Source organism: Mesoplodon bidens, assembly GCF_964165515.1.
Source record: "Mesoplodon bidens genome assembly, chromosome: 1".
Taxonomy (NCBI): Eukaryota; Metazoa; Chordata; class Mammalia; order Artiodactyla; family Ziphiidae; genus Mesoplodon; species Mesoplodon bidens.
Window position 1 is genome coordinate 228,076,760 of NC_138176.1, and position 13,657 is coordinate 228,090,416.

The following is a 13,657-nucleotide window of genomic DNA, read 5'->3' on the forward strand; positions in this document are numbered from 1 at the left end:
TGTGTCTGATTCTGATTCTCCTTGCCAGCTGACAACTGGCTTGCCCCTTCTTAACCTGGTTTCTTCCTCTGTAAAATAAAGGGAATGAAATATTACCTAACTCTTAAGGTTGCTGTGGGGGTGAAATGATAAGGGATTCTTGTAATACGGCTGGTACTTGCCTATGTACAGTAATTGCTCAGTTAATGGTGGCAATCATTTTACTATTGTTATAATTATCAGTCATCACCCTTCCACCTGTGATTCTCACCTGAGAAAAGAGGTATACCTCTTAGGGTGTTTTTCCCCCAACTATATTTATTCTGAATGCCCAGCTCCCACCCTAGAGGGAAAGGGATACACTCTTCTCCCCTCCTACCCATTGAGAAATGCAGCCGTAGTGATTCACTGGCACTGGTGGGAAGGTGTTTAAATGTTGAAGCATTTGTAAAATGCTTATAACAGTACCTGGCATATGGCACTAGGTCCAGGTTTATTAATGCTGGAGGTGGCATAACAAAATACCACAGACTGGCTGACTTAAACAACAGAAATTTATTTTCTCACAGTTCTGGAGGCTGGAAGTCCAAGCTCAAGGTGGCGGCAAGGTTGGTTTCTTGGGAGGTCTCTCTTCTTGGCTTGCAGACGGCCGCCTTCTGGCTGCTTTGTCCCCCCATGGTTGTCCCTCTGTGCACGCACACCCCTGCTGTTTCTTCCTCTTCTTAGAAAGACACCAGTCATATTGGGTTAGGGCCTCATTTTAAGTTAATCACCTTTAAAGATCTTAACTCCAGGGCTTCCCTGGTGGTGCAGAGGTTGAGAGTCCGCCTGCCGATGCAGGGGACACGGGTTCGTGCCCCAGTCCGGGAAGATCCCACATGCCGTGAAGCGGCTGGGCCCGTGAGCCATGGCCGCTGAGCCTGCGCGTCCAGAGCCTGTGCTCCGCAACGGGAGAGGCCACAGCAGTGAGAGGCCCGCGTACTGCAAAAAAAAAAAAAAAAAAAAAAAAAGTATCTTAACTCCAAATACAGTTACATTCTGAGGTACTGGAGGTTGGGACTGGACTTCAATGTATGAATTTTGTGGAGATACAGTTCAGCTTATAACAGATGCTATACACCTCAGGTATGTAAGGGCAGCAAGGGAGATGGGTCTTACTTATCCATTCCTCTTTAACTTTATGAATCTAATCCAGAGTCTAGCCAAAAGACACCACCATTATGCAGTAATATAGCTCATAAAACATTGCTGGGTGTTGGGAATACAGAGATGAAAGAAATGAGATCTTTTCCCTCTAGGAACTTAACAGAGGTTTGGGGTGACAGATGTGTGATCTACTCATAGCATGGATTAGGAGAAGGAATTTAAACCAGACGTGAAGGGCCAATACAACTTACCCAAGTTGAAATGGCATCCTGGGCAAGGGACCGGTTGGAGGACAAAGGCAAGGGGAAGAGGAGTGAACGTGATTAACGTTTTAGGGGGGACACGTCCATGAGAAGATGCGGGGGGACAAAGGTCAGAGGGGTGGAAAGTGGGGGGGGGCACTGGGGAGAGGAGCTGGACAGGTGAGCGTTGGAGTCTGCAGCTCCTTGAACACCCTCTGTGCTTTCACACCTGGGCTCCTCCATCCGTGAATTCTGTCCCCAATCTTATCCTTCCCTCAAATCCCACCTTCTCTTTTAGAATCCACTGTGGTGGATTATTATTTCTGCTGAGGTCTTATTTCCTGATGATATTACGCATTACTTGAGGTCAAAGATGACATCTTTAATCATTTATAATCCCCAACCCACAAGAACACTTTGCCTAAGTACTTTGCCTATTTGAATCGAATCAAGTCATGACTCACCACATGATTTAACTTCCTGCTCACCACTGTCAGATTCCAGTTTTGAAGCCCAGGGACACACAGACCAGGCAACAAAGCACTAAGCTCAAGGGCAATCATCTCATGTATTCCCACACACAGAGCTGTGCTAGGCAGTATTAGACAAACAGTACTGGCCTTCTAAGAACCTGTCTTTTCAGAATCTATACTGTTGGCTACATAGGGGGAGAGTTTATATAAATAATTAGAACAGTTCAACTTTCTTTTACAGTTATAGCTTTGTTTTAGGACTCTAAGCTTGTCTGTACTGTACAGGCAGGTTGTTAGGTGGTTGTTCCATGATACTGGAACATTCATGATTAGAGCAGTTCCCCCTCTGCATGTATTGAAGTCAGAATTCATTCAAATCCAACTACACACATAAGCTGGCAACTGGGGTTCTGCTGTTCCCTCAACTGGTCCCACATACTGAGCTTCTTGAGGCACTGATTTCTTGTCATAAGCTACATTGTTTTCATAAACATGTATTAGGATTCATTTAACAACCCTAAATAACGTGTGTTAATTTTGTGTATTTGTGAAAGGGAACCATCACTTTCTGGGCTATATAAAGGATTTTCAGGGGTAATTTTGACTCACATTTTCACCTTCCTCCCTGATTATCCAGCACCGTAGTTAGATGGGCCCCTGCTGTTTGAGCTCCTACTATGTGCCTCATACGTGGCTGGGTCCTGGTATAAAGGGAGGGGTGAACTTCTGACCCTGACCTAGAGGAGGCCATAGTCTGGAAGGGGACAGGCGTGTGACAAATGTGGTACCTTCAGTATGCGTACCTTCAGAGGCTGGGGTGGGGTGGGGGAGGAGGCTGGCAAGCAGCAGGGAGTTAAGGAAGGATCTAGAGATGACATCTAAACCTCAGCTGGCTTTGAAAGAGAAAGAGTCTGTCGATGAAAGGAGGAAAAGGGAGTTTTAGATGGAGGGAAAGAAGACGAGAAACTAAGTAGTTTCGAGGAACTGTAAATGATTCCATTACCTGGAGTGTTAAACGAAGTAAGATAGCAGAGAAGAGGTTCTGTTTCCTTGCAAAGGAGCTGAGACTTTGTTCTGTATACCTGTGTTTCCCATAAAGCACTTGAATTCCTTGGGGTGCTGGGTAAAAATGAGAATTCCTGAATTCCATACTGCATTTACAGAATCAGAATCTCTGGGGGAGGGACCAGGAATCTGCATTCTACCAGCTCCACGATGCTTCTGCACACTGAGATTTGAGAACCATGTGGGTGATGGGGAGGCACTGAACAGTGTAATGTAGTGACTTGCTGACACACTGATTTATAGAGAGGCTGGGGACACTATAAGGGATCTGCTGACAGTGTCCCCCGGGAAGCAGAGAGCTGCTTCCTGTTGCAGTAGGTCCATGTGAGCTGCTACAAGTGCCAGAATTAAGAGTGATGCGGTGGAGTAGAGAGGACGTGGCAGGTTTATAGCACGCTTAGGAGGGAGAGCGCAGGACTTGAGGACCAAATTGAACTTCCAGCTGTTTGACTTGAGTGATGTAGGGGCGTGAGGTAGAAGAGTGAATGGTTAAAGCCTCGGAGGCTACACAGCCTTGGGTTCCAGCCCCAACACTGCCACTTTCCTACCCATGCAGTTGGGGAAGTTACTTCACCTCCAGTTGCCCCTCTCCAGACCTCCGCCTCTGAACCCCAAGTCTGATCTCTTTTCTGAGTTTGGTTTTTTGTTTTTTGGGTTTTTTTAGGCTCCACATATAAGTGAGATCATACAGTATTTGTCATTTTTTGTCTGACTTATTTCACTTAGCATAATACATTCAAGGTCCACCCATGTTGTTGCAAAGGATTTTTCTCCCTTTTATGGCTGAATAATGTTCATACACGCACACACACACACGGCCCACAACTTCTTTATCCATTCATCCATCGATGGACACTTAGGTTGTTTCCATGTCTTGGCTGTTGTAAATAGTGCTGCTGTGAACATGGGGGTGCATGTATCTTTTCGAGTTAGGGTTTTTGTTTCCTATGCAAAAATACCCAGAAGTGGAATAGCTGGATCATATGGTAGCTCAATTTTTAATTTTCAAAGGTCCTTTACACTGTTTTCCATAGCGGCTGTACCAATTTACCATCCCACCAACAGTGCACAAGGACCAACAGTCCACATCCATGCCAGCATTTTTTATCTCTTGTCTTTTTGTTGATGGCCATTCTCACAGGCGTGAGGTGGTATCTTGTTGTGTTTTTAATTTGCATTTCCCTAATGACTAGTGACGTTGAGCATCTTTTCATGTGGACTTTGGTGAATCTTCTTTGGAAAAATGTCTATTCTGGTCCTTTTCCCATTTTTTAATTGGGTTATTTAGTTTTCTGCTACTGAATTGTATTACATTCTTTATGTATTTTAGATATTTACCCCTTATCAGATATATGGTGTGCAAATATCTTTGCCCATCCTGTAGGTTGTCTTTTCACATTATTTTTATAAATTTATTTTATTTTATTTTTGGCTGAGTTGGGTCTTCGTTGCTGCGCGGGCTTTCTCTAGTTGTGGTGAGCCGGGACTACTCTTTGTTGCGGTGTGCGGGCTTCTCGTGCGGTAGCTTCTCTTGTTTGGAGCACAGGATCTAGGCACGTGGGCTTCAGTAGCTGCGGCTTGTGGGCTCTGGGGCGTGTGGGCTTCAGTGGTTGTGGCTTGTGGGCTCTAGTGCGCGGGCTCAGTAGTTGTGGTGCACGGGCTTAATTGCTCCACGGCATGTGGGATCTTCCTGGACCAGGGATCGAACCCATGTCCCCTGCATTGGCAGGTGGATTCTTAACCACTGCACCACCAGGGAAGTCCTTTTCACATTATTGATGGTTTCTTTGCTCATTGACAGAAGTGTTTTAGTTTGGTATAGTTCCACTTGTTTATTTTTGCTTTCCTTGCTTGTGCTTTAGGTGTCATATCCAGAAAATCATTACTAAAGCTTGAGTCAGGGAACTCTATTCCTGTTTTCTTCTAGGAAGAAATTAGACCTGGTTTCAGGTCTTATATTTAATCCATTTCAAGTTAATTTTTGTCAATAGTGTAAGACAGGGGTCCAGTTTCGTTCTTTTTCTTTCTTTCTTTCTTTTTTTTTTTTTTTTTGCAGTACGTGGGCCTCTCACTGTTGTGGCCTCTCCCGTTGCAGAGCACAGGCTGCAGACGCTCAAGCTCAGCCGCCATGGCTCACGGGCCTAGCCGCTCCACGGCATGTGGCATGTGGGATCTTCCCAGACCGGGGCACAAAGCCGTGTCCCCTGCATCAGCAGGCGGACTCTCAACCACTGCACCACCAGGGAAGCCCCCAGTTTCGTTCTTTTATGTGAATATTCAATTATCCTAGCACGAAGTTTTTTCTCTCTTGAGTATTCTCGGCTCCCTTGTCAAAATATTAGTTGACTGTATATATTTGGGTAATTTTGATTGATTCTGTTCCATGGGTCTGTTTGTTTTTATGCCAGTACCATACTGTTTTGATTACTATAGCCTTATATTATAGCTTGAAATCAGGGAGTGTGATGCCTCCCTGCTTTGTTCTTTCTCAGAATTTCTTTGGCTATTCAGGGTCTCTTGTGGTTCCATATAAATTTTAGGAATGTTATTTCTACTTCTGTAAAGATCGCCATTGGAATCTTGATAGGAATTTCATTGAATCTATAGATGGTTTTTGGTAGTATTAACATTTTAACATTTTAAACAATATTAATTCTTCCAGTCCATGAACACAGAATACCTTTCCACTTATTTGTGTCTTTTTCAATTTCTTTCATCAGTATCTTGTAGTTTTCAGAGTAGAGATCTTTCACAAACTCCTTGGTTAAATTTATTCTTAAGTATTTTGTTGTTTTTGATACTATTATCAGGAAGATCAACATCTTTGTTTCTTTTTCAGAAAATTCGTTGTTAGTGTATAGAAACACTACTGAACTTTGTATGTTAATTTTGTATCTGCATCATTACTGAATTCATTGAAGTCAGCCGTGATGGTAGTATTTACACAATAGAAACAGGCCAATGCTACAAATCAGAACTCCTCCCCCAGCCCTACAGCCCCTGCCCCTCAAGAGCCAAATTACCAGGACAACGTATAATCATCCTTAGCTTTGAAGGAATGGAGGCTCAGGAGAGCCCAGGAAGGAACCCAAGCCACCTGTGACTCTGATGCCCCTGCCTTTTCAATTGCACGACGATTCCTCTTCATCTAAAATGTCCTTTAACTACTGTGGTTTTCCAAAGTTGAGATATATGACATCTCCCACACCTGAAAACATAATGCATGCCCACTGTGAATGAGTCATTGTCTTACTCTAATATTGAATTGCAAAACAGTCCTGAAGGAGTGTAAGGAAGTGGCTTAGAACATCTGTTGATTCCTTGAAACGCGGGGATTATTTTTCCCTGCACTGTCAGAGTTTGCTGACTAGAAGCCATGAGCTGGTTTTGTCAGCTACTAAAAAAAATCACTGAACAAAGGGGAAGCCTGAAGAGGTGGGAGGGAGTGAAAGAATCACAGATGAATTGTTTCAAATTATGCAATTCATCCACCATACCTTAATGAATCCTTGGGATGTGTTGAATGAACCGTTCATTTGTACTCCAGATCAGTGTGCTCTCTTGTCATATCAAATGGATGTGTAACATCACTTAGCATGAGTTCAGAGGCTTTACAGGAAGGCATGAGATTTTACGCCCCTCTTCTCTGCCTCACCTCTGCAAACCATCACCTTCCCTCCCTAAAAGGAAGGGAGAGCATGCTCATTTGGCATCTGAGGTCATTATAGGAACCCTGTTCCCACCCCTTGAGAATCTCATCCTTGGAAACTCCTCTTGGATTTCAAATGTAAAAAGATGCCACTGTTATTTACCGAGTGTCAGGCACTGCGCTGTGTTGTAGGATGCAACAGAGAACAGGACAGATGTTGCCTCGTCCCCCAGGGAGCTCACAGTTTAGTGAGGGAGACAGTGAACCAGTTAAAATGGAGTTTTCTGAAAGATTTAATAGAGAAAGCATGACCCATGTGAACCCAAAGGGTAATTATCCTCACCTCAGAAACCTGATATCCTAATGTCCATTAGAAGCAATGTGTGTATTTAAAAACTATATAAAGGGTCGGGGGAACCAGCTTTTATTCTTTGGTCTGTCTCTTCCCTACCTTTGTGATAAGCCTACCTCCAATTTCTCATCTATAAAGTGGAATGATAATATTTATGCTGCTGACTCTTGGGGTTGTTACAGGGAGTGCACAAGAGAATGTATATGAAAGTGCTGTAAATATTACTGAGCACTTCCTTCTCCCATGATGTACTGTGGGTTGTAATTTACTCAGTCATTAATAATCCATTTAGGGACCCATTCATTCAGCAAACATACGTTAAACACGTACTTGGTTAAAGATCCTGTGTTAGACCCTATGTTTGGCTTAATTTCATCCTCTTGCATTATCCCATTCTAAGTATCTAGTTTCATTGAGCATTAATTTTCTTACTAAGTAGGAGTGGGGGTGAGAGGAAATGTACAGTTCTTGATCCCCTGCTTCAATCCAGGGACTTATTACCTTACTTCCGTCATCTTTCTGGAGGCAAGGGCAGGAGCACAGATGAGAAGCTGTTGGTTTGAAAATTCATTCTGTGCTTCATAGGCTAGTTTAAAATCTGGGAAGTCTGGGGAAAACAAGGGTAATTATCTTATGGAATTGTTGTCAAATGGTTCATAATTACTTTTAAAACTCACATTGCTCATTTTACTAGCCCAAATCTAACCATCAAGTGAAATCTTTTACATCAGAGTAGACAGGAAAAGATTTTATAACTACTGTATATGTTTTATGTTACATTTATATTTGTTATGAAAGAACTAGTTTTCATAATTTAGAATACTGTGTGGAGGGTGGGGAAATTTTCTATAGACTAAATAGTATTTACTAAATATTTTGAAGAGGGACGCATGACCCCAAATTATTTCTAACTTCTGGAATTTCTGTTATTTTATTTTGGTCGCGAGACACTTTTATTTTGGTTCCAAGACACTTTACAAACACTTGGACTTTGGGCATTTCAGTGTAATGATACTATGCTGTAGTTCTGCATCATTACTCAACATTAAGATTTTTCTAGTTTAACTGCTAGTAAAAATAGTCAGCATTAATTGTCCCTCAAGAGTATGCTGGTGGATTTCCTTTAATCCTTGGGAGTAACACTGTGTTCCTGCTGTACTTAAAAAAACAAAAGTAGAGTTTTTTGGGGTTTTTTTTTGGGGGGGTGGGTACGCTGGCCTCTCACTGTTGTGGCCTCTCCCGTTGCGGAGCACAGGCTCCGGACGCGCAGGCTCAGCGGCCATGGCTCACGGGCCCAGCCGCTCCGCGGCATGTGGGATCCTCCCGGACCGGGGCACGAACCCGTGTCCCCTGCATCGGCAGGCGGACTCTCAACCACTGCGCCACCAGGGAAGCCCCCACAAATAGAGTTTTTTGTAAAAAAAAAAAGAAAAGTGATGATCAATAGCTCTGACAAGACAAAAGATGCTCATAAGAATCAAGTGTTGTTACGAAAATGCCAACCCCAGCTATTTGGAAACCGAGCCCTGTGGCTTAAAGAGAAAGATTTTTTAAAACAAATATAAAATTTAAATGGCAATGCCTGTTGCATCTAGCTCTTTCAAAAGTATGTAAGCAATCTGGGACTAACAGATGTGCCTCCAACCCTGTGATTTTTTATTTACACGTGGGGCAGCAGACTCAAGCTCTAGTTAACTTGAGACCAAGAATAACAGGGGGGCCTACGCATCGGCCTGGAGCTTGGAGGGGGCTGGAGAACCTCCCGCCAGCAGTGTGGTCCTCTGCAATGTAGATGTGTTGCTCTCATGGCAGGTACTGAGCATCCTCACATTCATTTCAAACTGGGCAGAATCTTCCTTCTCCTTGGTCCAAATGGTACTGATACAGAGTCCAACTAAATGTCTTCCCAAGTTTTAAAATTATACCCCCAAGTACAATTCTTTCCCATTTATACTGACACTCAAAACTGTGTGTTTATTTCTGCAGAGAAAAAAAACGTGCTAGTATTTTTTGCTCATATATTCTCCTTCAGCATCACCTCTATTTTTTCCAAAGGACAATTAAATCTTTTTGGCTAAGGCACCCCTGAACTTCTACTAAAGCACGTGTCTCCATTTTTCCTTTCATTTCAAAACTCAACTGCTGCTGCCTGCAGAGCCTTCTCTGAATAGAATAGGCTTTGTCCTTAGCAGGACGGACCAAAGTTTAAATAGAAGAGGGCGGCAGGCAGGTTTAAGGACAGCAAACCAACGCTCGTGTACTCTGTGCAGGTGCTTCTTACTCCCCTCCCCGTTTTCAGTATTTCTTTCCCCTGCCTGTATGTCCTCTGAGCCATGGGTGCACTTCCAATTTTACAAAAGCAGGATCTAGAACAGCCTGGGCTTTTCTTTACAGTCAATTCTTCTCCAGTCTCACTGGTAGGACTCTTTTTTATTATGTTTCTTTATTTGATCCTCAGTTCTTCATCCTGCTAATAATTTCCATGCTTCTATTTATCAACCTTTTTTTTTTTTTTTTTTTTGGCTGTGTTGGGTCTTTGTTGCTGCATGCAGGCTTTTTCCAGTTGTAGCGGGCGGGGGCTACTCTTCGCGTTGTGGTACATGGGCTTCTCACTGTGGTGGCTTCTCTTGTGGCTGAGCACGGGCTCTAGGCACGCGGGCTTCGGTAATTGTGGCTCACGTGCTCTAGAGCACAGGCTCAGCAGCTGTGGCACATGGGCTTAGTTACTCCGCGGCATGTGGGATCTTCCCGGACCAGGGCTCGAACCCATGTCCCCTGCATTGGCAGGTGGGTTCTTAACCACTGCGCCACCAGGGAAGCCTTTTATCAACGTTTTTGATGAATTAAGTTTTTATTCTTGAGAGACCCTGGCCTCGCCCCCACTACCTTTTAAAAAGTATTTATAAACTGAGCATTTTAGAAGAATTGTTTCTTTTCCTGGTCCTTCGGTTTTGCTGTACCTGTTAACCAGGTGTTACTCAGACATCAGAAGGAATGACCAACAGCTAATACAAAGTGGGCACATACCTCCTTCAGGGGCCAACCACCCCTTTCCCTGCCACCCACCAACAGATGCCAACACACCATTCTTAGAGTGTTAGCTAATCCCATGGACTTGAATACTATAGGGATTCTGTGCAGATCAGGTACAAAGATCATCTCTGCTGAAACATCTGAAATAAAGTAGAATCGTTTGCCCTACAACCTAGAAGACATTCTTTTGAGGATCTGGATCTCAGAGTTTTGTTTCATGTTAGGAAGAGATAGAGAGGCGGTGAGTCATCTTGTTAGGGTCCAGGATCTCAATAAAGCAACTACCCTGTGGGTCTGGTGAGAACCAGGTGATAAGATACTTCACCCAGCAGTTCTGTTGTTGATTTTGTTCTGAGTTTAATTATATCGCAGTTTTACTTCCTAAATGCAAAAACCAGTTTCAGAAGAATCTACCTGTTCCTAAGCAGTCTAAGCACGGGCTTGACATTGGCCATCGGCAGCATATCTTTTCTACTCTTTCCTGAGGCCCAGCATTGACGTCTAAACACAAATATCAAGTTGCTCTTTTGAATATGAATGAAATGATAAAACTGAGGCATAGCGCTCTCTCTCCAACTGTGAAAATTTAAACCTCCTTCCTGGTCGTCTCTGAGCAAAGTTCCTTCTGTTAATATTTGCATGGTCTTATTAAAATAAGTTATAAACACTTCATTTGAAAGAAAAACAAACATCTGTTAACTGTAGTCACCATAGCTTTATTTTTTCTCCTGCTTCATCTCTTCCATAAGAAGTTCTAGTAGGATGAGAGTATGCCTTGGATTAATTAATTTTCTTTTGCCTTTCTTATTTATTTAATCTAGAAAACATGGTCAGGATATCTTTTACAGGAAAGATACACTTATGAGACACCAAGTCTTTGAAAAGAAATCACTCCAGTGTATGAAAATCAGCCCGCTAGTTTTATAACATCTCTGACCTTATGGTTTGTTTAAAGTGCTGAAAGTCAAGTGTCCAGGTGCCTTAAGAGCTGCTGAGTGAGAGGGTGGGATTTTGGCACAGCTCCCAAATAAGGCCCGCTCCTATAAAGTGTCCTCAATTGTAACATTAGTTTTTATAATTGTGTCTTTGTGAAATCTAAATATATTTTAATCATGTTAATATGCAGCTATAGTTTAATAAGAGAAGATTGGTATTTGCCCCCCAAAAGGTGATTTTGCAAAGACTTTACAGAATTGGTCTGGAAGAGAAGTTTAGTACGATATGGATTAAGTCAGGGGAGGGGTTCCTCTTTTTTTTTAAGTGTAATTTAAAAAAACATTGCATTCTCAGGCTACCTATAGAAGACTGAATGTTCTCTTGCCGAAACTGAGAAATCTAACTCTCTATTGTTTACTTTTCTGTGGTTTTATCGTTTATTTTTAGGAACCAAAGGAAGAAATAAAGGGGAATTTACAAACCTTCAAGGGGTAGCAGCATCTACAAATGGGAAGATATTAATTGCAGACAGTAACAACCAGTGCGTGCAGGTATGGCCCCTAACTGTATACCTTTAACCACTTACACTGATAAATAGACCTGCAGAGTTTCCTACTTAAGACTTAAGATGCAAGGAAAGAAAGGGAAGCTTATGATGTGTATATAGGCTTTTCTTCAGATAGAGTTTGCATGTTCTGACCTGTAGTACTCATGACAGATGTTCTTGCCTGTCTTTCCCACTCATTTCTATGCTAGTTCACATTCCAATGAATGTAATTTGTCTTCCAGATATTTTCCAACGATGGACAGTTCAAAAGTCGTTTTGGCATACGAGGACGCTCTCCCGGGCAGCTGCAGCGGCCCACAGGAGTAGCTGTGCATCCCAGTGGGGACATAATCATTGCAGATTATGATAATAAATGGGTTAGCATCTTCTCATCAGATGGGAAGTTTAAGGTAAGATTAACTACAACTGGCCAGTCGAGAGAAGGGATAGGAAATACAAGATGAAATTGTCTTTTTCTTTGGATCCAGATCCAATAAAATATTCAGTTGTTCATATGTAAAGACATCTTGACTTCGTTACATCTAAGTTTAATGAAGTGAGAGTCACAATGACATTGTCATAAATCTACTCATGTATGACCTAAATGTGGCTTCATTTTATAAAGCAATTAGTTTGCTCAGTTGCTTTCTTTTATACATTTTTAAAAATATTCTTTTCCATTATAGTTTATCCTAGGGGATTAGATATAGTTCCTTGTGCTATGCAGTACGACCTTGTTGTTTATCCATTCTAAATGTAATAGTTTGCATCTACTAACTCCAAACTCCCAGTACATCCCTCTCCCTCCCCCGCTCCTTCTTGGCAACCGGAAGTCTGTTCTCTATGTCTGTGAGTCTGTTTCTGTTTCATAGATAGGTTCATTTGTGCCATATTTCAGATTCCATATATAAGTGATATCATACGGTATTTGTCTTTCTCTTTCTGAATTACTTCACTTAGTATGATAATCTCTAGTTACGTCCATGTTGCTGCAGATGGCATTATTTTGTTCTTTTTAATGGCTGAGTGGTATTTTATTGTATATATGTACCACATCTTCTTTATCCATTCATCTGTCGATGGACATTTAGTTTGTTTCCATGTCTTGGCTATTGTGAATAGTGCTGCTATGAACATAGGGGTGCATGTATCTTTTTGAATTATAGTTTTGTCCGAGTATATGCCCAGGAGTGGGATTGCAGGATCATATGGTAGTTCTATTTTTAGTTTTCTGAGGAACCTCCATACTGTTTTCCATAGTGGCTGCACCAATTTACATTCCCACCAACAGTGTAGGAGGGTTCCTTTTTCTCCACACCCTCTCCAGCATTTGTTATTTGTAGACTTTTTAATGATGGCCGTTCTGACCAGTGTGAGGTGGTACCTCGTTGCAGTTTTGATTTGCATTTCTCTAATAATTAGTGACGTTAAGCGTCTTTTCATGTGCCTACTGGCCATGTGTGTGTCTTCTTTGGAGAAATGTCTATTAAGTTCTTCTGTGCATTTTTCAATTGGGTTGTTTGTTTTTTTGTTGTTGAGCTGTATGAGTTGTTTGTATATTTTGGAGATTAAGCCCTTGTCAGTCACATCATTTGCAAATATTGATATTTTCTCCCATTCTGTAGGTTGTCTTTTTCTTTTTTGTTTTTTTTTTTTATAGTTTCCTTTGCTCTGCAAACAGCTTGTAAGTTTGATTAGGTCCCATTTGTTTATTTCTGTTTTTATTTCTATTGCTTGGGAGACTGACCTAAGAAAACATTGGTACGATTTATGTCAGGGAATGTTTTGCCTGTGCTCTCTTCTAGGAGTTTTATGGTGTCATGTCTTACATTTAAATCTTTAAGCCATTTTGAGTTTATTTTTGTGTATGGTGTGAGGGTGTGTTCTAACTTCATTGACTTACATGTGACTGTCCAACTTTCCCAGCACCACTTGCTGAAGAGACTTTTTCCCATTTTATACTCTTGCCTCCTTTGTTGAAGATTAATTGACTGTAGGTGTGTGGGTTTATTTCTGGGCTCTCTATTCTGTTCCATTGATCCGTATGTCTATTTTTGTACCAATACCACACTGTCTTGATTACTGTAGCTTTGTAGTATTGTCTGAAGTCTGGGAGAGTTATGCATCCTGCTTTGTTTTTTTCCTCAGGATTGCTTTGGCAATTCTGGGTCTTTTATGGTTCCATATAACGTTTTGGGTTATTTGTTTTAGTTCTGTGGAAAATGTCATGGATAA

The 13,657-nt window shown here is 41.9% G+C and overlaps 1 protein-coding gene across 3 annotated transcripts in view; it reads left to right on the forward strand.

Annotated features, from left to right (window-relative positions):
• TRIM2 (tripartite motif containing 2) overlaps positions 1–13,657 on the forward strand; it is a 121,518-nt gene that overhangs the window by 85,834 nt on the left and 22,027 nt on the right. For all 3 annotated transcript variants that reach the window (XM_081235055.1, XM_081235054.1, XM_081235056.1), the window contains 2 exons: positions 11,323–11,426; positions 11,665–11,832. In XM_081235055.1, coding sequence (XP_081091181.1) covers positions 11,323–11,426; positions 11,665–11,832 — 272 coding nt within the window. The remainder of the gene's footprint in view (positions 1–11,322; positions 11,427–11,664; positions 11,833–13,657) is intronic.